The 24,566-nt window shown below is 41.0% G+C and overlaps 1 protein-coding gene across 1 annotated transcript; it reads left to right on the top strand.

Moving 5' to 3' along the window:
• The first annotated feature begins 669 nt into the window (after nt 1–669).
• TMEM26 (transmembrane protein 26) lies at nt 670–17,796 on the top strand. The gene is made up of 6 exons (XM_010127271.2): nt 670–990; nt 4,262–4,340; nt 9,975–10,088; nt 10,598–10,818; nt 11,854–11,930; nt 14,261–17,796. The coding sequence occupies exons 1-6, from the start codon at nt 800–802 to the stop codon at nt 14,674–14,676; spliced, it is 1,098 nt and encodes a 365-aa protein (XP_010125573.2). The 5' UTR covers nt 670–799; the 3' UTR covers nt 14,677–17,796.
• The last annotated feature ends 6,770 nt before the right edge of the window (nt 17,797–24,566 follow it).

The raw sequence follows: 24,566 nt of genomic DNA, 5'->3' as shown, positions 1-24,566 counted from the left end.
GAAACATCAAAGCCATTTTTAAACATACTCTGTACATTATAAACTGTTCCCACAGAAGATAAAGGTCAATCTAGAGGTAAAACTGACCTAACAGTCAAACTTCTATGCACTTCTTATGTCTGTCGCTATTGGCCTGATCGGTAACATCAGTGCCAGCCCAGATTCCAGCACGATTTCCGAGTTCCTCACTGGGGCTGCTTCTTAGTCCTGCACCAGGCTATGCAACATAGTAGCTTGACTAAATTTTAGTATTGGTTAGCTTTTCTAACTTCTGTTAATTTTTAACCCTGTGCAGTATTGAATGAAATACACAGTTTCTGCTTTCTGTATTGCAATGTTCAATGAACAATTTTAAAAGCTCCCAAATATTAATTAGGTCTTTCAGAGGGAGAGGAGAGGAAAGAGGGGTTTGCAGTCTCAGTAATGCAGCAAAGCAAGGAAGACTCAAATTAACGATGCTGCTTACATTTTGGGACAGGGAAACCCTTCACGCCTCGGCGCGGTCAGAGCTGTACTGAGCACTGCAAACCACTACAGCCTGGGAGCGTGAGTGCTTTTTCTTTTTCTTTTTTTTTTTTTCTTTTTCCCTTCCTTTTAAAAAGTTTTCAGGAAGTCTGGGGGAGGGGCAATGCCGTGTCTTTTTGTTATAATGGGCCCCTTTGTGGAGATGGAAGGGGAGAAGAGCTGTGCCTGGCTGCGGCACGCAGCCTTCCCAGGGATTCCCAGGGAAACTTCCCAGGGCTCCTAAAAAGCGGCGGCCCCCCACGGTGCAGGGAGCAAGGGAGGGGGCCGGGGCAGGATGGAGCCGATGGTGCTGCTCAATGCTCTGGTCACCCGCCTGCTCTTTGTCTTGCACTCCCTCATCGGGGTCTGGAGAGTGACCGCAGCGAAGAAAGAACCCAAGTACTGGCTGCTGGCACTGCTCAATCTCCTCCTATGCCTGGAGACGGGGCTCACCCTCAAGTTTAAGCAAGGCAGAGGCTACAAATGGTGAGCATACCCCGCCGGCTCCGGCCGAGCCCTTCGTGCTTCTTTGCATGCGCTTTGCCGCAGACGTGAGGCTGCCTTCGGCTGCTGCTGCCCCAGAGCTGTGCTGCCCCGGCTCTGTCGCTGCCAGGAGATTGCTTTTTCTCCTCTGCTGCACCTGGGGATGAGGCTGGGAAACTGGGAAAGCCCTGGCTAGCCCATTGCCAAGGCCGGAGGGCTTTCAGGAGGGGCAGTTTTGCAGCAGACTACATGGGAGTCACTCTGTGCAGTTCTGCGTGTGCGTCTCCATGCTAACAGCTGAGAAATGTGGGAAATGTCGCTGCGGGCAAGAGGTACCTGCCCCAGAAGTGCCGATCCACTGGGCTGGGGAGGCTGGGGCCATGCACCCCCTTCCCAGTGTGGCTGGGCACCTCCTAAGCCACGGGGGGGTCAGGGACTGAGGTGAGGAGCAGAAGGGTGCAGGGGGCCCACACAGGCGATGCCATGCAGGTACCCAGCATCTCTTACCCCATCCTGCCATGCCCTGGGTTGCATCTCTTTCCCTGGGGCTGCATTCCCTGTCCCTGGTATTTGCAGCAGCGCTAACGGCACGCTGGTGCATGAACCTAAACCCAGTGACAAATAAAAAAAGATGAGCAGCAACCGCTCTCACAATACAGCAAGAGAGGCTTAAATATTTGGATTTCAATTTGAGAGGCTGTTCCAGAGGGGAACATTCATGCATGAAGGGCTGCCTGAGAAATGGACAAAAAAAAGTTAGTCATAGCAGAGTTTGCCCAAGCACGTGGGCTTTTACATGCATCTAAAGAATTACTGCAGTCATCTACAGCTCATCACGGCGCATTCAGCCAAAACAAATGCTCTGTAAAAAGGAAGTGGTCATGATTTTATTGTCAAGATTTCACTAGGACCTTTTATTTTTAAAAACCTCAAACTACATGCGGGCCCTGAGACAAATCCAGGACAAAAAAGAAAAAAAGCCCTGGAGTATTTCAGTGATCTTACATTCCTGCCCTTGCAACCTGTGAAACTCATTATAAGAGAAGCAGTGTTATGTGACAATTCTCACAAGTGTTCCATGTTCTAAATTTGAATGTAATAAAAGCAGTCATAAAGTCTGGGACACAAGCAAATTTAACAACAGCAGAGCTCGAAATGGACAGTTATGAGACCGAGACAGGTGAGCAGACCTGATTCAATGGGGAGAGGAGGCAGCAGCAGAAACTTCATGAAAGAAAACTTGCTATGGCAGCTTTTGGAAAATCTGAAGAAAAATAGATACAGAAAGCAGATTCAGTTTAGATGAATACATGTGTTAGAAGACTGGACTAAATTTAGCTAGAAGGAAATTTTGAAAGTGGATGTGGTCCAGCACTTTAAGCAGCACAGGAAAATACATTTATAGGTAAGAACTGTAGACAAATAGCCAGCATGTGTTCGTATCAGGACAACTTTCTGCTCCAGTGGAAAACACTCCCATTCAGAACAGGGAATATCATCTGCATTTACAGAAACAATTACATCGACAGTCACTGATCCAGGCAATGGGCAGGCTATGCCACAGGACTCTCCTACCTCCAACAGCCTCATATTCTCTCCATTCCTTATTTACAGAAGACTTATTATATCAGCACAAAAAAAAATTAACTGGCACATGTCAAAAGAAAAGTATTGTTGTGGGCATGGCCATGTAATATTTCCTCTAGATTGCTCTTTCAGAAATAAAGGCAGGCTTAAAGCCCCTGAAGTCTCCTGGCCTGATCTGGTATCATTAGCTCAGTATTGTTACCTTGCCAGCTGGATGGATTTTTCATGTGCTCAAATCCTACAGGAAATACTGTAAAATATGTTAGCTCTCCCATTCAAATGAGAGATGTGTTCTCTCTGGAAAGAAAACAGGGTAAAACCCTACACAACCACCAACTTCAAAAAAAACAAACAAACAAAACCCCAAGAAACAAAAAACCAACCACCAACAAAAAACCTGACTACCCAAACAAACATTTCCTCACCCCTGAAAAAAGAACAATAAAGAAAAACCCTAAAAAACCAAACCAGGACTACCTTATTTAGAGGGGATTGTTTGAAACATTTCATAGCAGCGCAGCAACCCAGTCATTTTCCTGAGCAGCATGGTTTTTTTTTCTTCTTTTCCTCAATACTTAGTCTCCACTGGAAAAGTCATGATTACATAAATAAAGGTACATTCAAGATAGGAACAAACAACAAATGCAACAACATTGGACCAAAATGTTGCCACAGTTACATACTTACAAGCAATTTAAATTCACTGCAGAAGGTGTCAAAGACAAGATGTAAGGAATCAAGCAAGCATGCTGAGTTTGATTCCACTGCCCTGTCCTGGGCCAGAAGGTATATGTGATGCAAAGGGTGCTGTGCATCTCAGCAGCATTGCAGTGATGCTCACTCCGCACTACGGCAGAGCTAGGTGGAACATTAGTGGCATCAGACCTCATTCCTACTCCAAAAAGACAGGAATTGCCAAAAAACCCACAAACAAAACTGTCATGTGTTTAATAAGAAAACATCAGCAACACTCACAAAAATCAGTGCTTGCAGAAGGAGTAATGAAACCTCTCCAGTAATTCTGAATAAACTCAGCTCAAGGAGCTGAAGATTGTAATGCTTCACCATCATAAGTTATATAGAAGACTGACAGGGAGAGGAGAACTAGAGACAGAAATCCTAAAGAATTATACACTTGCCAGCACAAATGGGCAAACAAGGCCAAGATCCATTTTCATAAACTATTTTAGTCTACACTGAAATCTCACACTAAAGCAATGCTTGGTTTAGGCAAATTGATGCTATTTCTACCTTTCCTGTGTCAATGCACAGGATTGCTATCAACAGCCTTTATCCCAGCATCAGTCAGCGCAATGACTCAATGTATTAATTCACCCTTCACGAAATCAGAAAGAGCATGTTAGCTAGAGGCTTTTTTTTTTATTTTTAGTAGAGAGAATGCCGTGATGGAAATACAAACAGCAAAGGGCCTTTGGTTAGTTCTTGAGAAGAGATTTTCAATAAACTTCTGTACATGATCTTAGATGGATATACAAATAGACCTATGATTCATAATCCTGAGAGCGTAAGGAATTCAGCAAGTACAGCAACTCTTATTTGCAGTTACCTTATTTTTTATGTCCCATATGGTATGAGGCACAAGACAGTTTTCCATGCAGGTAACGACAGGCTATATGGTATTTACGATGTGATACAATACCAAGCTATCTTTTCTTTTCCTTCACAGGTTTTCACCAGCAATATTTTTATATCTGATTTGCATAGTACCATCACTATGGCTACTAGAAATTCATCATGGAACTCAGGTATTTATTATGAAACAAGACGGACTAGTTTGAAATTGATGCATTATTTGATGGGTTGGATTTGGGCATACACACAGAAATCTGCCAGGTCTTGTTCCAGTTTTCTATTTTATACTGGTAGGTCTCCCAATCCAGCTACAACTATACTACGGTTACTGTGCATTTCCGAAATATCAAATAATGAACACCATTCCTAGCTAAAAATGAGACATTTTATTTATATTTGCTGAGGAACCGAGGACTAGAAGTTTGAAAACAGCTTCTCACTCCCAGTTACTGGCTTGAATCTTGCTCAGGATGACGAAAGAATTTCATTGCTTTAGAGGCCTTTGTAAAATAAAGTTTGAGTTTCACAGCACTTACAGGCAGATATCACAACTCCAAGTGAGCCAAAATTAAGACAGGTATCAGTGCAAGGGGTCCTCAAATTACCTCATGTTTGCTGCAACCTAGGAGAATACTCACAGATTGCTACCACAGATAGCTGACACGGTAATTTGTCTGTCAGTGTTTATATCCTTTCTTTGTTTATGTTGTATAGTAATCTGGGAGGGAGGTGTCTGGATTCCAATTCAAGACTAAAGCACACAATAAAATTTTTGAAGGCAGTTGTTCTTTTGGCAGCTGGGGTCAGCTAGGGCCAGGACAGAGCCCTCAGCCCAGCAGCCCATGCCAAGTGAAGCACCTCCCCTTGTAGGCTGCTTTCAAGTCCACATAGCACTTCCACACAGAGAAAAGGGGATTTTGTCTGTCCCAGCATTTGCACACATGCAGTACCTTACATCCACAGAACAGGGCCTGATAGGAACAAGAGCAAAAAGCAACAGAAGAAAACACATAAATTAGACTAAGAAGACATAGTGCCTCATTTTCTCCCTTGAAATATTGTTAGAGCCCACAGAAGCATAATCAAATATTCAGAATTGTGTTTACACTGAAAATGCCTGAGGCTTTTTCTAAATACAGCAGCAGGAATTTATTGTCTTCTTGTTTTACCAAATCTCCTTAAACAGTCACAGACAGGTAATGTGGATATTGAGAACATTCGTCATAGTTAAATCTGGTCCAAGAAACAGGCTAATTCTGTAGTCAAAGGCAGCAGTTTATTTCCCAAAATGATGTTAGAACATGGCATACTTTGTTCTTATTGATATACTGCTACTGTGAATTAAAGAGGGAGTATATCAAGTTAACAGCTTAGTTTATACCTGGAGAGATAGGAAGAGGGTTCTGGAAACACACAATCAAATAAATTCAAAAACAATACCTCCAGAAGGGGAGCAGCCCTCCTAACAAATTATCTCAAATGCAGCACCCAGACTAGAACTACTTAGTATACTAAAGAATTGCTGGGATTTTCCTTATTAAAATACTAACAGAATGGGGAATTATGCGGTTGCTAGATCCACACATTTAACGTATCCACCATGAAAAAAGTTTGTGATTTTAAAGGCAGTAGAACTTCAATCTCATGTTCAATGTCTAACAGGAAACATCAGCTGCTTGTGTTGATACTGTTATTTAAGGTATGTGCTAACATGCAGTCTCTCCTCCAAAGACAGAGGCAATTCTGCCTCCGACTACTGCAGAACTGGACATGAGTAATACCATTCATATATCAGCAGTGAAATACTGACTGCACAGAAAGTACCACTTTGCGGTAAAGTATTTGGGGATGAGATACATGCTTGGGCGAGACCATAAAGTAAATTGAACTATACTGAGTGAAAAAATGTCTGTCTGCAAAACAGAGTGGCAAGAAAATTAAAACTTTTTAATCCATTTAAAAAACCAAGCATTCTTTCTTCATAATGCATAAGATCTCAGATAAACAAATACCTGTTACCTTTTGCATTGCCTGGTGCATCACTGCCACAAAGCGATGACTGACCACCGTTTGCTGGGCTCACCTGACTACCAGTGCTGTACTCAGTGTAGGCTTCCCGTCAGTATTAAGATACATACTTGCTAAACCTTGTAATTATGTTTTTAACTACCTTAACTTGAACATTTTAATGAAATAGTCAATATTACTGCCCATTCCCTCAGCCTTATTCTGAGGATTCTCTCACCAGCTAAAATTCTAGTTTATCACTCTTCTAGAAGTGATCTTATATCTTTCACCTTTTCTTCCCTCCCATACCCATTACCTTCCTCAATTTGGAAAACAGCTGAAGGCATCTCTTCTCCCTCTTTTACATTTCAGCTTCCCTATATGAGCAAAATGCAGCAGTCACGGTTGCTTTGAATTTCTGACATCACACGTGTTGCTATAGGGACGGCAGCACTGTTTCCAGCGTGAACGGCTGGAATTGCAGCGAGGAAGCAGGGTACCTGTTGCTTGGAAGAGGGCATGCTTCAGGGAAGGGCTTGCCTCTTCCACAGAGCACACAGGCTGCCAGCCTCTGTGCGCGTTAACAGAATTGAGGGTACGCTGCCCTGGTATTCAAGTGTCAATTTTACCATCTCAATGCTGGACCCATTGTGAGAAGTTTTAGCTAACCTCATTTTTATTTGGGAATAATGGATTGTGAATAACATGCAAATAGAAATTTGCTGAATTAGTTCAGTGTTTCAGGAGTTCCCCATGCACTGACAGCTAGCTCCCTGCATGACATGGTGATGTCCTAGTATGTGGCCTGCAACACAGTTTCTGTTTTGATTAGATGTTTTATAAATCAGAGGAATATAAGCTTCATTTCAGAAAAAACAAAGGAAGTAAATCAAGCTGGAATTTATGCAAAATGCGTGCAATTTCTTCCTGTTTTATTTTTGCACAGTGAAAAAAAAAAAAAAAGGCATTTGTTTAGCTATGCACACAGTCTCAATACCTAGGAGTAACGGGGCTCTAGCAGTAAAGAGGTAAACCATGTTGATCAACTGCCTGTGACACTTAGTATTCACTTTTTCCTTGTCACATGCCCATTAAGTCACTGCACATACATAATTGGCTAGGCAAATATGCCTGGCACCATCAGCTCTATTTACATGCATATATATGATGAAAATAAAGGCTCTTCTCCAACCTTTTGAGCGAGTCACCACCACAATCACCACTTAATAAATATTCAGAGAGAAACAAACCAAAACAAGATATGAACATACTTAAATTAAAAATCAGGAATCTACTTAAATCACTGGCTTTGCAGATAAAGTTTTCCATTTCCTGCCTGCATGCAGTTGAGAAGTGATATGGACCCGGCCAGAACGGTGTTCAGAGCTTGTGGAGTCTTGCACTGAAACAGTAATCCCCCATCCAGCTGGGAGTAGTTGCAAAAATTACATCTAAGGAACCTACAGAAGACACTGATAAAGTGAATTAATTTCCTTAAAGTAGTATTCTCTGAACCTTCGTGCCACTAGAACCGGCTCCGGCAGCTCCTCTGCCCTGTGTGCAGTTAGGTGGACCAGCCACTCCAGAGCCTTGAAAGCTATCTGCTCTGTATTACTGGTGTAGGGAGAGCCATGGCATCTGCTGAGAGGCACCCAATCACCCCCCATTTCACTCCCGTCCTTCAGCTACTCCATTTTGTTGATGGGAGTTCTCACAGTGTTTGGGAAGCAATTTCCACCATCCTTACGCATATAGCAAATGCAGCAGGCTGTCCTACACGGGTCCAACCTCAAATTCAGCAAATTCCTCTCTGAGCAACAGGGCTTTAAAAACAAACAAAAAAATTCCCAAACTCTCATGTGAAGTTTAATGCAAGTTCATGGCTTCCTTCTTCTTACCCCTGCCAGACTGGGCAAGGGGGCTCAAACACAGATTTAATGACAAACGAAAGGCTGTCAAGGTGAATTAGCCTTTCTCCAGCACGAGTTAGTAATGCCTTTGCCTTACCCAGGCTACTTGTTACAAGGTAGATGCTCCTTAATATTCTGGGCTGGCTACCCCAGTTACGCCATATTTTTAGGTCATGGTCTCCTTAGCAGACTATGTCACACTGCCTGTGGGGGTTCCTCAGTTTGACCTTAGGGGCTGGTCTCCATAGACTTTTTCTACAATCAACAGATGAAAAGGCTTCTCCAGAGCACCAGTTAAATTTCATTCTAAACATTTGCTGAACAGGCTGTTCTGTCTCTGCTTTGGCTGAAGGGCTAACTCAGGGAGATGAGCCCCACACAGCTGTAGCCGGCAGAGCACCAGCCCCTCCATCTCACTGCCTCCGTGCCCAGAACTTTAAACTTCCCTCCTCCAAATGGAGATACCACGTTCCGCACATCTGTGTGTCAGTCTTTGAACGCTCTCACACACTTTCCAAACAAGGCAAGCGTTCAGTTTAAGAGCCTTTCCCACCAGTTATAAGAGCAACAAGCACTGACTTTTTTTCCCCAGATTTTTCAGACCACGGGGAGTTTTATCTACAAGGTCAGGCAAGAGGCAGCATTTACCCAGATACTGAGCAACATCAGCAGAGACCACGTAAAGTATCAGAGTGGAATCTGAAATTTGCTAGCTAGAAAGCAACGTTTGCTGGAAAATGTTGCCTTTATATTGGCAGGCATTATGCTGAACGCAGCTACTCAGTATGCACTAGAACACATTCCAATTGTTGCAGAAAATCACTCTCTGTGAAATAAAATGGTGGGGGGCCCAGTGGAGAAATGCAAATCATCTGGTGTTCCCTGGCACAAATAGGACAGGATAAAAGTCTTTAATAACAGCATGATTTGATTTTCTAATTATCCCTTTTTTTTTATTACAATGAAGAGAGATGGTGAGGGATTGTTACAAAGACAGAATTTAGAACCGCACCCCAGTTGCTCTGGGGCCAACCTTGGGGGTGAAGGTAGAAGGGCTCAGGCAGGACATAGTCCCACCACTGGTTTACTGCAGTTGCAGTAACAGTATATTTCAGCCAACATTTGATTTCTCAGAGCACTGGGTATTTTGAGAAAGTAAAAATACCTGGTTTTCTACTCTGCAGGGGTAGGCAACAACACAGGCCCATTTTTCTTCATTATTCCTGAACCTCAGCTCTCATATTATGAATTTCCTTGCAGGATAAGGCAGAGCTGGGGCAGCAGGGGGGTGGGGAAGGGCAGAGAACACAACCTCAATATCCTACCCCAACTATTAATTTCAGCCATGAGGAAAGTCATACAGGAGAATGAAACAATAGCATTTTTAGAGAACTTTTTCTGGATAGTAGACACAAGAACCAGGTATTTTGAGAAAAAGTTTCAATTCAGAGACTGACCATGAACATAAACCAGCAGACTGACCATGATCTATTTTTATCCTATTTTACTGTTTTAGACAGAGAGAGAGACTATGTAGGAAACCCAGTAGCCTGTTGAGGAGAGCTGCAGGCAGACTGCACTCAGAGTGCGGTCTGAACATCACAAAGGTGTCACTCGCTCCATCAGCCTTTGAATTTACATCCTCTTCTACAGTACAATCCTACACTTTCTCAGGGACCTCCCAGCACATCACTCCCCTCCTCATGAGGGGAATTCCTCTCTCCTAAACATGAGGGGAATTTCAGAGTGCGCACATATCTTTGTAAACATCAACTGATTTTTACAAGGGAACCCTCTGCAGTCCAGCAAAACAGGACTCTCTCAGCTGCAGAGTGCATCTGCTCCCTGTGCGGGATGTTTATGCACGTGTGATGTTTTTGTTCACAACAGTACTGTGGTAATGAGCCCGGAGCAGTTCAGGTGAATGTCAGCAACCCGGACTTCAATCAATCCAGAGACAGCAGTCATGGAAGCGAGGGAACAGGTCACCACATCATTCAGACGGTGGGACACCTTTTCCTATTCCTAGTAGAGATCTTAGTATATTAGAGCAATTAGAGAGGTCTGTCGTGTCTATTTGGGCAAGCTCTTCACACAGTGATCAAGAAAAAAAAAAAGTTTCAGAAAACCACATTGTGGAAGTGGCCTACAGTGTGCTGCGTACTATCTACTGTTGTCAGGAAACGTCTCTGTGTGAAGGGGAGACTTTCCTACCATACTCTTCCAAATCTCAGTAACTGAATTTAGAAAGTATCTGGGTGATGGTTCTGCAAAGGATAATGCTCAGCTGAAAAATGAGGAGCAGTATACAGAGAAAGACTTGCTATTCATTACCCAAAGTTTGTATTAAATGTGGTTTTTTTCAAATTACGCCTGCCACACAGAAGTTATTTACTTTACTACAATGCAAAGGAGAACAAAAGCAGGCTCAAGGATTAATAGAGTCTCTGAAGGTACCAATAACTTCAGGAGACTGACATTGCAGTCAGTTATTGTTGTTGTCTTTTAAACAGGCTAAAGTCCTTGTGAATCAGCTCTCCACAATCTGTGAGACTGTATGGACACTGGCCCTTCACCAGACTTTCCTACTGCTGCTAGTGGTTGGGAGATGGCTTCTCCCCATTGGAGTTGAAATCACCCGGGATCAATTGTCTCAGCTGCTTCTCATGTTTGTGGGAACAGCAGCAGATATACTGGAATTTGCTAGTGAGACCTTGGACATTGAAGATGTTCGGTAAGGACTATTTGCCAACATAATTTGCATAGTGCAGGATATTTGTTTTGTTTGAAGATTTGTTTGTGTGATTGTGGTGTTCAGACTAGTGGAACTTCATTTCCCACAGATAACAGAAGGCTATGTGCAAGGGCTCTGATTTTCTACTCTCAGCTTTCTCTCTATAAAAGACCTAACAGCCCTATGAGTTTCTTAGGGATCACTCATCTGTTGCCAGCAGAGAAGCATGTTGCATCCATCACAATAAAAGGGTACAAAAAGCCAAACAACTAGCATAACTGCCACGCAGCATCAGTTCTTGCAGCTGCAAGAGCTGAAACACTGGATACACAGTAACTCTTCCAGGTTAATGAATTGGTTTAGACTAGCAAGAAAGCAACTACAGTTTGCTTTAGTAATTCATTATCCAAGTTGCTTCTTTGGTTCTCTCATATGTACTTTCTTCATGATAGAATAATAAAGTGTTCAAAGATAAGAAGAAAGGGAATGGCACAGTCTGGTGTCAATTTTCAACACTGTGATCTCTCCCACAGAAAGTAAGCCCATCTCCCCCTCACAGCACTGAAAAATGAGCTGTGAACATCCATCATAAAGAAAAAGAATCACAGAAGAGGTTCATTCTCTCTTATAGCCATTAAAAAAATTAAAAATCTTAGAAAAGGTTTTGCAGCAGGAAAAGAGGTCCTTCCCACTTGGCAGAGAAGCTTTAGGCTTGCAAGGAATGTGTAATCACTACGACAGTAAAGGTATCTCCTCTTGGAGCCACAGAGTCTATTTCCATATGCTTATCATTATAACATTGCCATCAGATATTTAGTGTAATTACACAGCTGGAACATGTGGCCTGAACAACAAAAATTCTATGCTAAAAGGTGCCTCTGGTTTCCTTAGCCTTTCATCTCAAGAGCATGCATTCATCAATCACTGTTTTGCTCAACCACCCTTTAAATGACATTCAAAATACTACAGGAAACTCTTGTTATCACGTAAGGAAACTGTATCTTCACTATTATCACTTTTTTTCCCCTCCCATAGGAAGAATTATGCTCTCATAAATGCAATTCTTGCTGTATGGACCTGGAGTATGTTACAGTTTCCACTTGATCTTGCAGGTTAGTACTTGCACATAGACAAGAAAAAAGGAACAAATGCTTTAAGTTTTTCCTGGCATATCTTGTCGCTGTGCACACGCTACAGGCTATGGAGAGCAATTCATATGACAATTATGGTTTCTGAAGAAAGCCCACTGTGGTTTCTTTTGAGGAAACACTTCTGGCTAACTTCCAATCTCCTTCATGAAACTCTCTACTTCTAGGAAAAGACAGCATTACAATAGTGTATTAGAGCATCTGCTCCAGTTGCCTCTTACTGCCTTACGCTTCACTACGTGAGCTCTTGAGTTAGACCTGGTCTTGGATTATGTTGTGGCTTCAAACTGTGTAGGTTACTAGACCCTATGGAGAGGCAGGCTGTCGTTAACTAGGGGGGACACACAGCCAAAAGCGCAGAAGTGGTTATCACAGGATAAATTACCTGTTCACAGGGAACCTAAAGGACCATGTAATGTTGGGATTCTGCACCCTTCTCTTAAACTACAAGGCTCAACATTCAGCCAGCTCTGGCTGGTATTTGTCCCTAGGCAGAAAGGGCTTTTCTATGTCCAAGAGGAATAAAGAAAGCCGCCTCAATCATCATCTATTCCAACCATCCAACCTCCAATCACTACACGTTTGCAATGCAACTATACCAGTCCAAAGATACAGTATCCCCACTAGCATCTTAAATAAAATTGATGACTGGCTGACACACTGATTAAAATAATAAATGAATAAAATAGTAACAAAAAATTATTCCAGGCATTTTTAATTAGCCTTTTCTTCAAGGACAGCACTAGGCTTTGTTTTCAACTCTGAAGTTATGAAAATATTTCAGCTCAGCAGCTCAGCTCCTGAAAAAACTGATGCCACTGCATTTCAGATGTATCACAGCTAAAATTCCTGTTAATGGTAAAATATATTCTGTTAAAGATGCACAACACTCAGGTTTAAAAACAAAAAGGGAAAAAAAAAAAAACCAAGCCACCCATACACATCATCACTACCCAAATGAATTAATGCTACGATTGTTTAAGCACTGTTTGAATTTAAATGAAGTAACCTGTTGCATTGTGCATTTTTTCTCTGGCTATTGCTTTTTCTGCTTATTTAATTACATTTACCAGTTAAAAATTAAGTTATTGAACACACATTGCCCTGAAATTTACCATGGGTACAATTTCTTTTAGGTAGTTCGATTCAGTTGCACAGACGGTAATTTTTATTTAAGCATCAGTATGTTTACTCACACATCAAACATGTCGTAAACTAGAAATTTCTAGGAACTTATTATTGGACTACAGTTAGGACTATTAAACAGCAATGGCACAAAAACGTTTTAAAAATTTGCTGCTGCTGAAGCTTTGCCTAATGGATTCAGCAAATATCTACATTCTACAACTCATTCTCCACTTGAGTCACCTTTTTTTTTTCCCTCCTCAGTGTTGACTCAAACAATAGAATTCTTTTGGTAAGCTGAAATGTTTGGCACTTGTTACTGCATCACAGTGGCTATGTTTTTTAAACTAATTAAATCCCACTGCCTGAGAGACAGGTTAGTTAAGCAACATGCATTTTTGTAAGAGGGAGCCATATTTACCACACACAAACCCTTCTGGCGCCACGCAACAAGCGTTCTGGCCACCACCACTTTTATAGCCAAGGGGAACGCATCCATGCAAGTTCCAATAGTTGTTTCATATCCAGTGGGCTAAGAACAACTAACTGTGGCTCAAGTCTTAGATGGCAAGTAGTGACCACAGTTTCTTCTTATCCATAACGCTCAATATCGCCCTGCACTGACACAACTTACACTTACTATGATACATGAAAAAGGCAATGGCTAGCTGATGAATCTTTGTAAAGCAAGGTCTTAGACAGCCTGGAACAAACAGAAATGCTACAGCCTACGCTGTTTCCATTCAGCATGGTAGGGTTTGGTAGGTTTTTGTTTGGTTGGTTTTTGTTTTGTGGTGTTATTATTTTTTTTCTTTCTTCAAGACGCATATTAGCCTAGCATGTTGACTTAAGAGAAAAGTGGGGAAGTTGTTACAGAAAGATTAGGTGATCTACTTCTGCTTCTTGTTTTAAAGTGTATAAATACCAGTAGATTTGTGGGATAGAAAAGAGGAAGCGGGGTTTGTTGGTTTTTTTTCACATAAGCACCTGCTTAATATGAGCTTAGTGTGTTTTGCCGAAACAGACTCTAGAAATGGGATATGCTTTATGTTGAATTGTTCATAGTTGAATGCATTTAGAATTCAGGGTACCTTGGATTGTAACTGCCCTTTACGCCGATCCTGGCTCAATTTTAGAGTTGTTTTAACGTAACTGTGTTTTATTTCCAGTACAGCATATTGGCTGCAAGCCAGCTGCATCGACTCGGCGGATCCCCAGCCTGCTGCTGTGCAGGTACAGCGCGGAACTGTGGAACATCGGAGTCAGCCTTTTCATACAGGATGGTCCCTTCTTCATCGTGCGTTCAATCCTGATGGGCCACTTCAGAATATTCAATCAGATGCTGGTGTTTTTTACAGCCAAGAATATCTTAGTCGTGACTCTACAATTGTATCGTCTGGCAGTGATAACGATAGACTTTCGTGCTACCATTCTGCAGAAGAGCAGGAAAGGAGAAGTCAGCTGCTGCCCATGCGAGCCGTATGAAGCTAGTACTCATGCTAACACTGACCAAGATACCGAAATGAAAGAGTTTGTTGCCTTTCCTCCAAAAGAGGAATCTCAAGCTCCATCAGAAGATCAGTGAGCACAGTTACTGACTTGAAAGAAGTTGCATTTCCTACAGCTTCTTCAGAAAGGTTTAGCCTATTTTTATGATCAAACACACCTTGAATGAGTGCCTAAGTCATCTCTTCCACCAAGAGATCAATAATTTCTTCTAAATTGTAGGGGAAATTTCTGAAGCAAAGTCATAGAAATGGGACATTTTTGTATCCATTTGGACGTTGGGTTTTGACTAGTTCCCTATTTTATTATCCGTAGGGATTCTGTAGCCATAGTTTGTAGTAGCAAGCAATGTTTGGCACACTAAAACGTTGGTTATGACCTTTGGCAGCGCTGTGCTAACATATGTACTCACATGTATTCAAACAGAAGGACAAGCCTATCCATCATGGGAAGTACGAAGGGATTTAGCTCTACTACAGCCCAACTTCAATGGTCAGGCTATAAGTAGAGTGTGATGAACAATATGTTTACTGTGTATGGGAGCAACTTCAGCAGCCACAACCCTGCAGACATGCAAGTGAAGGGGAGTGACAGATTTCTACAGTTACCGTGACATCGAAACGTTATTCATTCAAGAAATTTAAGAAAATCTTGTTCAAATGTTACCTCATCCTTGGCTGGATTCAGTTAAAAACTATGCAGCACCATTAAGTGGCATGAACAAAACTGTCTCTTAGGACCTGCATGGTCTGAATAACCTAAGCCTTACAAATATTAAAAAAAAAAAAAGTAGCCCTACAGAACATTAGAACACAACTGCATTTGTCACAGGCATTTTCTACAGACATGCTTACATTTCTGTTTCTACCAGTCAAAACACAAAAGACCACCCCAAAATACTTGTGAAGACTTTTTTTTCCTGGTTTCACTGTGCTTGGAGTTGAGACAAGTTTTAAAAATGTCTCCATTTTATAAGATTTTTATAAGTGGCCTGACTCAGGCATACTGTCTAACCAGAAAGAAAATGGCACAGCTCAAGTTTGACAAGACAATGTAGACAAAAGGATTCAAGCTTGTGCTTCACATTCTATAAAGCATCACAAGATTCCATGAAATAACTTCAAATTGTCTGGTCTGTTGAGTGTCAAGATCCATTTTCAAGAAAAGGCTAATAACTATTCATTTACTACCTTGATGTTTGGAGTGAACAACATAGGGCCTGCTTAATTTCTCACAAGAATACATTTTATCTCAATGTTAAGACCATTGACTTTGCTGGGTTTAGCTTACTTCCAGCTTCCGTAAGCCAAGTGATTTTTGAAAGTCTGCCTAACAAATTATATTCTCACAGAAAACGGTAGGTGAATTTACAAATTTCTGCAGCTATTCTAAGAGTCCAGAAAAGCATATAAAAAAAAATCTAGCAAATATGAAGTGACCTAATTAAGGTAACTTCCCTTATTAAAAATTCCCAATTAAATCTTATTTTCTACAGTCTCCACTACCTAAAGACAGAATCCAGTCTGGGGAATAAAAAACAGTTTTTCTACCACCACTGCAGCAGTCGTATGCTTATTTATCCACAGCCTGGTAAGCAATGACATGTTTATTCTTACAAATTCCAACCCCCAAATATGCAGTCCTGTGCTTATATGGGTGAGTTGCTACTGTTCTATGCAGGATCAGGCCCTTCCACTGTGACAGAAGAAAATGCACAGCCATAAAGAAGGAAGTCTCATACATCTCATAGCCCTTTCTAACATTTATACTTTAGTAATATTGTGCAACACCTCCTGCTCTTATTATTATGGGCCAGCAGAAATTTTTTTAAAAGCCAATCATCATTCGTCATGGCATTGTGAGGTAGATATATGGAGAGTGGAATGCAACTTCATTTGGCATTTTAATTCAAGTCTGGAAGTAAAAAAGCTAGACTGCTGCTGATGACCAGCTGTGCAGTTTGAAACCTTTCACACCAGGGTGAATTTAGAATCAGCTGGTCGAAATACAACACATCTCTTCCTAGTTGATGCAAGCCAGGACTACTCACATTCAGTTTTAGTTTACCACTTGCTGATAATTATCCTGTTACAAGGATCCTTGCTAATTAATTTGGAGTGTACTGAGCTTGCTAGAACATCATTCTAAATTAATCAGCACAAAAATTGCAGGACATACTTTTTAAAACTTGCTGTCTATTTAAAGGGCTTAGTTCATCAGCAAACTGTCTACGAGGCTCAGCCTGCAGCAAATGCAAGATCCCCTGGGGTCAGCAATACAGAGAGTAGTTACAGCAGGAATATTTTACCAAGAACTGTATTTCCTGGTCTTCAGGCTGTTCCATTTTAAACAGCAGTAAAGCTTTTAATCAGATTTACTGTGAGAAGAACTCACTCCAATGCTAGGCTTTTACTACTAGATCCTATGCCCATTCACTCACAGGCAAGTTAGGCTAGATCCTCCCTCAGGCTTATGATAGAATAGATTTTTCCCTTTTCCTCCCCACTATCAGAGGTGACAACAAACAGATTGCTTAGAAACAAAAAGAGAACACAACCAGACAAACAAAGTGCTTAAATGGTGGGTAGGCTCCCTCCCCACCTGTGTGCAGAGGGGAATCATACGTGGCAGGTAGCAGCAATGACACACAGTTCTCTCTAATTCACCGAGGAGCCTGGAAATCGCAATTGAGAAGTCTAATAGCACCTATGTTTGATCACAGTGGCAAACCCCAGTTGCAAGCCCTCCTCACCTTCCTCTTGCTAATTTTTTTTTTTTTTTAATTTTTTTTTTATTTTGAGAGGGAGGACTATGGTGCTGTTCTTCCAGCAGGCTGAGTCAGCAGGTGGGTGTGGGAAGTCCTTGTGTCATCCTGCAGCCTTCCAGAGCTTTCTCCTAGGCAAGTGGTAGAAAGCGTTTTCCCAGGGATCTGCCAGCATCTGTGGCGTATCTAAAGAACTGATGTCATGCTTGCTATTCAAGAAAGTCTCCAATAAATTTTCAGATGGGGAAAAGTCAGGCCTTCAAAATGCAAGGATTTCAGAACATTTATCCTAACCATTATTTACTTGAGTCAGGAGAATTACGTTACTAAGTCTCTTATGCAAATAGATATCTAGCCATTCACTGTTATTTATTCTGGTTGTTCCTGCCTTCTCCTTTTAGATTACTCCATATTAAACCTCAGTAAAACGTTTTACCACTTCTCTTTTCCTGAACTAAAATGTGTTCTTCCTTTCCTTGGGACATTGGCTCAAATAATATCATAGCCCTAAAGACTTAAAAAAAAAACCCCAACAAAACAAAACAACCAACACCACAACAAAAGAAGCCCCAACAACCATGATTTTATTGTGTTTCTGTTGGTATTTGTGATATACTATGTTCTCCGGGACCATGTGGAAATGGAAGAAAATGTGCAATTACTTTTTAAAAAGTCCAACTATATTTTGCAAATAAAAGGCAGTTACCTCAGGCATAGCTGCCAATTTATTATGTGAGAGCTGACTGTTATATGTTCCCATTAATTACATCTTCCACATGCTGCTCTTCCTTTCCGTCCTTCGTAAGTTAATTACTTAGGTCAGATTCTGACTGCAGCCATTACTTCGAAAACCCACAGCAACTGCAGTAAATTCTGCTTCATTCTGGCTGGTTCTTCTTTATTCAAAACCTTTGCCTCCAAATGTGCAAGTCACACACAATTCCAGAGAGGATGTGTTTAATATCTGCCCACGGGACGCATTTTACAGATGCACACAAATACATATATGCATTTGGATACCCACACCCACCTGGCAATGCCTAATGCATACAGTGTGTGTGACTGCTGATGAAAACACTCTGCAGATGTCTGTAAAATACTTACAAATACCCGAACACTGCAAATATCTTACAGCTTAGGGCTCTAAACACTAAGCATGTGATACTCTGAACAATATACTGATTTAAAAAAATAGTTTTGCAAGCTCCCTGGAATATACTTTTTCCATGCAGATTTCCTCAGTTGAATGAAACCTACTCAATCATTATTTCCCCCTCAAAGACAAAGTTTTTTAAAAGAGCATTAGAACAGAACACCAGCATCTAAAACTGCACAAGGCTGTTTCGCTGGTTCTGTGTTGACAGAAAATAGGCAAGCCTTGAAGTCACCAGGTTGAAGAGTTCTTGGCCCTCTGGTCCTTGGGTTCAATTCTCCATCTTTTGCCATGCTGTTGTATGAGGAAGGCAGCCTTTCCTTCCTTGCAAGAGGAAAGAAAACAGATTATTCCTAATCTGTTATGGTGAGGCAATAAAAAGGGGCCATGATGGCAGAAGTAGCAGAGGTGTTTGCCCAAGATCGGTCATTGCATCAGCAGGGAAATACAGTGATACAGAGCCCTAATGGAATAGATACTAATGACTGAGAAAACCACACGAGCTATCTTCTGGAAACCTTCCCTGGCCCTTTAGAGCCAGCATAGGAAGAGTTCTCGCTAGCCAGCTCTGCTCCCATAATCTCCAGCAAGCTGCTAATACAGGAATTCCAGTGGTCCCGAGTCTGTCTTGCAGGTGACCCTAAGAAGTTGTGTGCAAACTTTTCCTAATTTGGGCTTATTTGGGTCCTATCTTTTCCCTTTAGATTGAGTTAAAGGGGTGATAGGGAAAGTAATGTAACTATTAAAAAAAAAAAAATCCACCTAAACTTGTACCTCATCCCCTACATACTGCTGCTTTTTCACCATCTACATTTCCAGCTGCTTTCTGGGCCCACCATCTAGATCTCAGTTCACAGACAAAAGACACTAAACCCTGAACTTCCCACTGCTGCCTGCGAAAGTCTTCACAAAAGCACACAAGAATTCAGGCGAAAGAAGAGCCAAGCCTATTTCTTCCTGTTAAAAACAGAAGGTATCTACAGCTGCCAAGGAGCTTCCTTCATTTGTTTGTAGCCTACTACTGAGAAAAAAAAAAATGTTCTCCTGAGCAGTCTTTCTGTGAAGCACTAGCTTCTTGAAACTGTAGTATCACTTCCTGTAGCCCTACAGATTAATAACTCCTTCAAACAATCTTAAGATCATACAAAGTTTGAAATTAAGCTGGCAGACGGCAGGTAAAAATAAGGGAGCTGGTACAATCTAAGAGTGATGCCCTAACTCAGCATTTTTAATTTTGGGGGGTGGGAAGGGCCTCTAAGCCATGTAAAGCAGGCCTGCATGAGTATCATCTGTAATAGCAGCTTGGAAGCTCTGAACTGAAAATTGCTCTAAAATCTTCAGTCTCCCAGTACAGGTGAACTAACAGCATCCTGGAATAATAACACAGAACTGATATAATCATAGCTAACACCTAGGCCTCACAGAAGATTCCAGAATAGCTTTAGAATAGATTTACAGTGTAAAAACTGGTTGAGCATTGCTTTTCTTTCATTTTATTTTATTCTGAATGCACTGATGTTTCACATTTGAGGAATGTGTGGGGCTTAATTTTATCCAGCATCCTGCCTAAGTGCTTCACAATTTCAGTCCCTTGATAGAATTCACAAAAAGCTTGTCTTTCACAACAAACTTGGTAGAAGCCTTGTTGGAGCATCTTTCAGGATTGCAAGAGACAATAGCATGTTCAGCAACCGCAGCACATGAACCAAGACAGCTGTCAGAGACTATAACTCACTGTAGGCCTAATCCTGCTTTCAGTAAGCGTTCACAATGCCACTGCTGAAGAGTGTTGCTATGTCTGTAGTATTACTGGAGAAACATAAAAACAGGACTCATTTTCTCATGCAAGCAATTCTGATGTTTTAAGAAGCACCTTCCAAAGAGATTTATCACAACTGGCAAACTAGAATGCTCTCTTTTCCTCATTACAGGTCAGCTCTGTGAAGTGGTTAAGCCTTCTTTCTGAGTGAGGGGGAAGGGGAGAACTCTTTTCTTCTTTCCTTCCCCTTTCTCCTTCCAGATTCCATGCTGAGGCGAAATCTAGTTGTCCTGATCCAAAACCAAATCAATATGAGTTAATATTCTGCCTTGTGAGCTGCATATCAAGTTTAACTTAAAATTTAAGCTCCATTCTGGAAGAAAAGACTATTTTGTGGTCTAATCCCAGGAATACTAATTCATTAAAAAAATCCCTCTTACATGCAGAAAAAGGAGAGAATGCATAAGTAAGAGTTGCCACAGGGGTAGCCTGAAGCCATATGCCAGCAAGTTACTATGCTTGTATATTATGAGAATTTTTATCCATCTAATCAATAAGAAATGAATAGTTACTATGGCAATTTCTACACTACAAGGTACTTCTGCTGCAGCAGAGTATGTTCTAGAAGGACAAATACACTTACCACTCTGTTATGTAAATTTTTGCACCTTTACAGTGTTACAGTGCAGTGTGTAGCCTTGAGAAAGGTGAGAAGAATGAACTGAGTCAAAAGATAGCCGTGGTTAGAGAGGGCTGCTTGGAAATCCTGAAGTCATTAAGAGATGCCAGGTTAGAGCAATCCACATTCAAACAACTCAAGTAGTAATTTTGCAGATCTTCAACTTGAAATCAGATATCATGAAACTAAGATTTCACTACTGTATTTCCCTTTGATTATCGTCCTCGAAGTTTAAACTGATAGGGCTGCAGTCTAGTCTCTCTTATACCACCATCAATTCATACCAATATTGATTTCAAAGGACAGTAACGCACTCTGCAGTAGGCAGGGTTGATTACAATGGATGTATTCCCTTGCAGCACAATACTCCATAACCCTGTGGGGACTGCTGACACAGATACAGAACAGGGATAAAACTGCACTCTCAAGATACAGAATATTACAACTGAAAGAAACTTGCACTTTTAAAGGTTTAAAATAATTGATCATAACCATTTTTATGAAAGACACATAAAAAGTAAATATGCCTCCTACAAAATCTTTATCCCAATTCCATTACATTATACTTTGCAATATTTATTTTTTCCCTATACGATGTTTCAAAATATTATCATTTTTCAGGTATTAGAACAAATGGGAAGAGACAACGCTGAGGAGAAACCCAAACACTACAGAGGCAGGCAGTTCCCTTAGAGATGTCTGACAAGGCAGAAATACCATGGCTGCATACAGAGACAAATTAAGACTCACTGCTGGAAATGGGCCAGTGATTGTAGCACAAACCTGTCAAAAAGATGGTCAGGAGAGAAGCCTAGGTAGATTAGCAATTGTGCAACTTTAGATGAGAGACAAGACGCACAAATGCAGGGGCCTAAGGATTTGAAAACTTCCATTACCATCTCCTAGAATCCACATACAAACAACGTGCTTCTGACAAATATATGCGCTTAAACTGAGGTTCAGATTTCAATGGCTTTATTCAAATGATCAGTGCTGAGAACTGAAAGCTAGTATGACTAAAGGTATTGGGTTATTTTCCACAGCATTCAGATACAATTGTATTTTTACTTATAAAATACTGACTCTAAAGTTACATTATATATGTACGTAGTGTTTCTTTATAATGTAACTTTAGAGTTATCCTGCATAGGGAGACTCTGGACCTCACTGACGTAGCAAAGACATGGCCCCAAAAACCTCACAGGTAGAAAATAATTAAAGGAAGCAATAAGTATAACCCACAATAAGTATGCATGTTCAAAAGAGATCTTTGAAGTGGGACAATCCCTTTGAAATTTGAGAATGAAAGAAAGAGAAACCTTATATCAAAAGGCAATACACTTAAGCAAATCTTTTGAAGGCTGGAAATTTAAATAATAGTTCTATGTCACAGTCCAATCAAAGGCTGAGGTAATGTGTAAACATGCAAACAGAAATCCAAAGCTCTAACACTGCACAAAGGAAAAACTCTTAAAATAAAGAGCTGTCTAGCAAGCTTACCCTATGCACACTGTTATGAAGGAGCAGACTGAGGCTGGGCTGCTCCTGGAGGAGACGCTCAGCCTTCACACTCTGCCTGCAGCCTATGTAGCACAGTAGCCAACCTCTAGCCACTTGAAATTAAGACTAAGTCTGTCTGGATACAGTTTTCTAGGACTCTTTAAAAGACTCAAAATTGGACAAGAAGGGAGTTTAAACAGGCTCTTCAATTTCTCTCAAGTGTGTTACCTCAACAGTACTCCCATCAGATTATTTCGAGTTCATTTTCTTACTAAAAAAGACCAGCTACATAAATTTTTCCACTGTAGAAAGAGGGAATGAAACATGAAGTAGCCTGGCCCAGAAACAGTCAACATCATAAAAAAAGACTTGAAAAAGGCTTTATTCTCACCTCTTGAAGGTTTCCTGGAGCCCTTAATGCCACAGGGGAATCAGAAAATACCATGTAACACAGTTACCAATAAAATGGTTCAGAAGTTAGTCTTTGCCTTCACTTCATCAGCTGGGTATAAGCAATTATATCCTTTTAAAATGAACAGGAACAGTGAAGGGAAGATTTTTACAGCATTGTTTCCTTAACAGAACTATTTCTTCAGAAAAGCTTTACGGCAGTACACTTTCTTTAGATAGGATAGCTTGCATCAAGCCCCTTGGTTTGAATCAAGTGAACTGAGCAAGTCCGATACCTCCTTTAGGAAATCTTCAGCTGATCACATTTTAATTTACACCAGATGTTTCTGTGTTTACCTCCATACAATTCATCCTGGACAGACCTTGCTTATAGCAAGTTGTCCTTTTAGCTAGCTAAAAGGTTCTTTTTAAAGCACTGAAAGAAAACGGGGCCTGTAAGGAATCAAAACAGGAACTGACTATGCATCTAAGCTAGCTCTCAAAGTGGCTTTTCTATGGAAGTGCTTCCAGTAATGAACCTCAGCAAATTTCCATTTTGCAATTTAAAGAGCCTGTCACTGTGGTCTCAACAGATATGCAATAGCACCAACTATTCACATCACACAAAACCCAAATCTTTTTAGAAGAGCAACATACTTCATTGTGCTGCACTGAGAGAACTGGTGCCTCCTAGGAACTAGAAAAACTACCATTTGTCTCGTAGAATGGTTAGGTCTTAAGATAAAATGTCTGAAGCATATCAGCCACTCTTGGATCTCCAAGATAGCATATCCAAGGCAGAGCATAAAACAGGTCCTGTGAGTTATGAAACACCATGAGCTCTCCACTTTCAGTATTTTACACTCCCTAGCCTCCTATTATCTAATTTATGTTGTGTGATGTCCTATTTATAGATTTCAGGTTCTTTACTAGTTATTTTATTGTCATCAGTATAAATTCTTTGTTGCTTGCACTACTTCTTTACCTCAGATTTATACTCCCTTTGCACTCTCAAGAAAAAACTAAAACAAATACAGTAACAAAAAAAAACCCAAAGAAAACTACCCACCCCACAACACATAACCCACACTTTCACAATGTGGTGGCAAAACAGATATTATAAGCATCTTGCAAGATCATAGGTCTAAGCAGCAGCAAAGACAATATTAACATTATACTAAAATTAAAGCATGAAAGGATTTATTCTAGAATGAGTCACTGCTAAACAGTTTAATGGAAAGTAAGATCTTGCCCTCTACAAGTGCTTAAAAAAATAAGAGATGAAAAAAAAAAAAAGAGAAGTCAGGAAGTCCTCTACTGAGTCATAGTGGCAGCAAGGGAAGTTAATCCTCTTAGTTCTACCTTCCTTTTATGTCCTCAGAGGTTACTTCCATTTATTCCCATCCCCTTGCTCCTACACAGCCTTGTTCCAAGGAACCTCATCGACAAGGATCCCTTACTACTTGCAGTCATTTCTGAAAGATGGACCTCAAGCTACAGAGAAACTGAAAATAAAAGTGAGAAGAGCCCAAGGATCACTGCCTACCCACTGTATCTCACAATCTCACAGCAGTTGGGAACACTGGTTAACAAGAACAGAAAAAAAAAAAAAAATGCTGCACAGGCACCCATGTCCTGGTAGAAGTCAGTGTTACTGTGAATGGAAATACTCCTTTGTTAGAAGAAGCAACTAGTCGTATGGGATGTGGGAGAAGGAACACCAC

The sequence above is a fragment of the Chlamydotis macqueenii genome, chromosome 7 (assembly GCF_036417535.1).
Source record: "Chlamydotis macqueenii isolate bChlMac1 chromosome 7, bChlMac1.mat, whole genome shotgun sequence".
NCBI lineage: Eukaryota > Metazoa > Chordata > Aves > Otidiformes > Otididae > Chlamydotis > Chlamydotis macqueenii.
The sequence above is the reverse complement of the archived record's forward strand: the minus strand, read 5'-3'. Positions and strand labels throughout refer to the sequence as shown.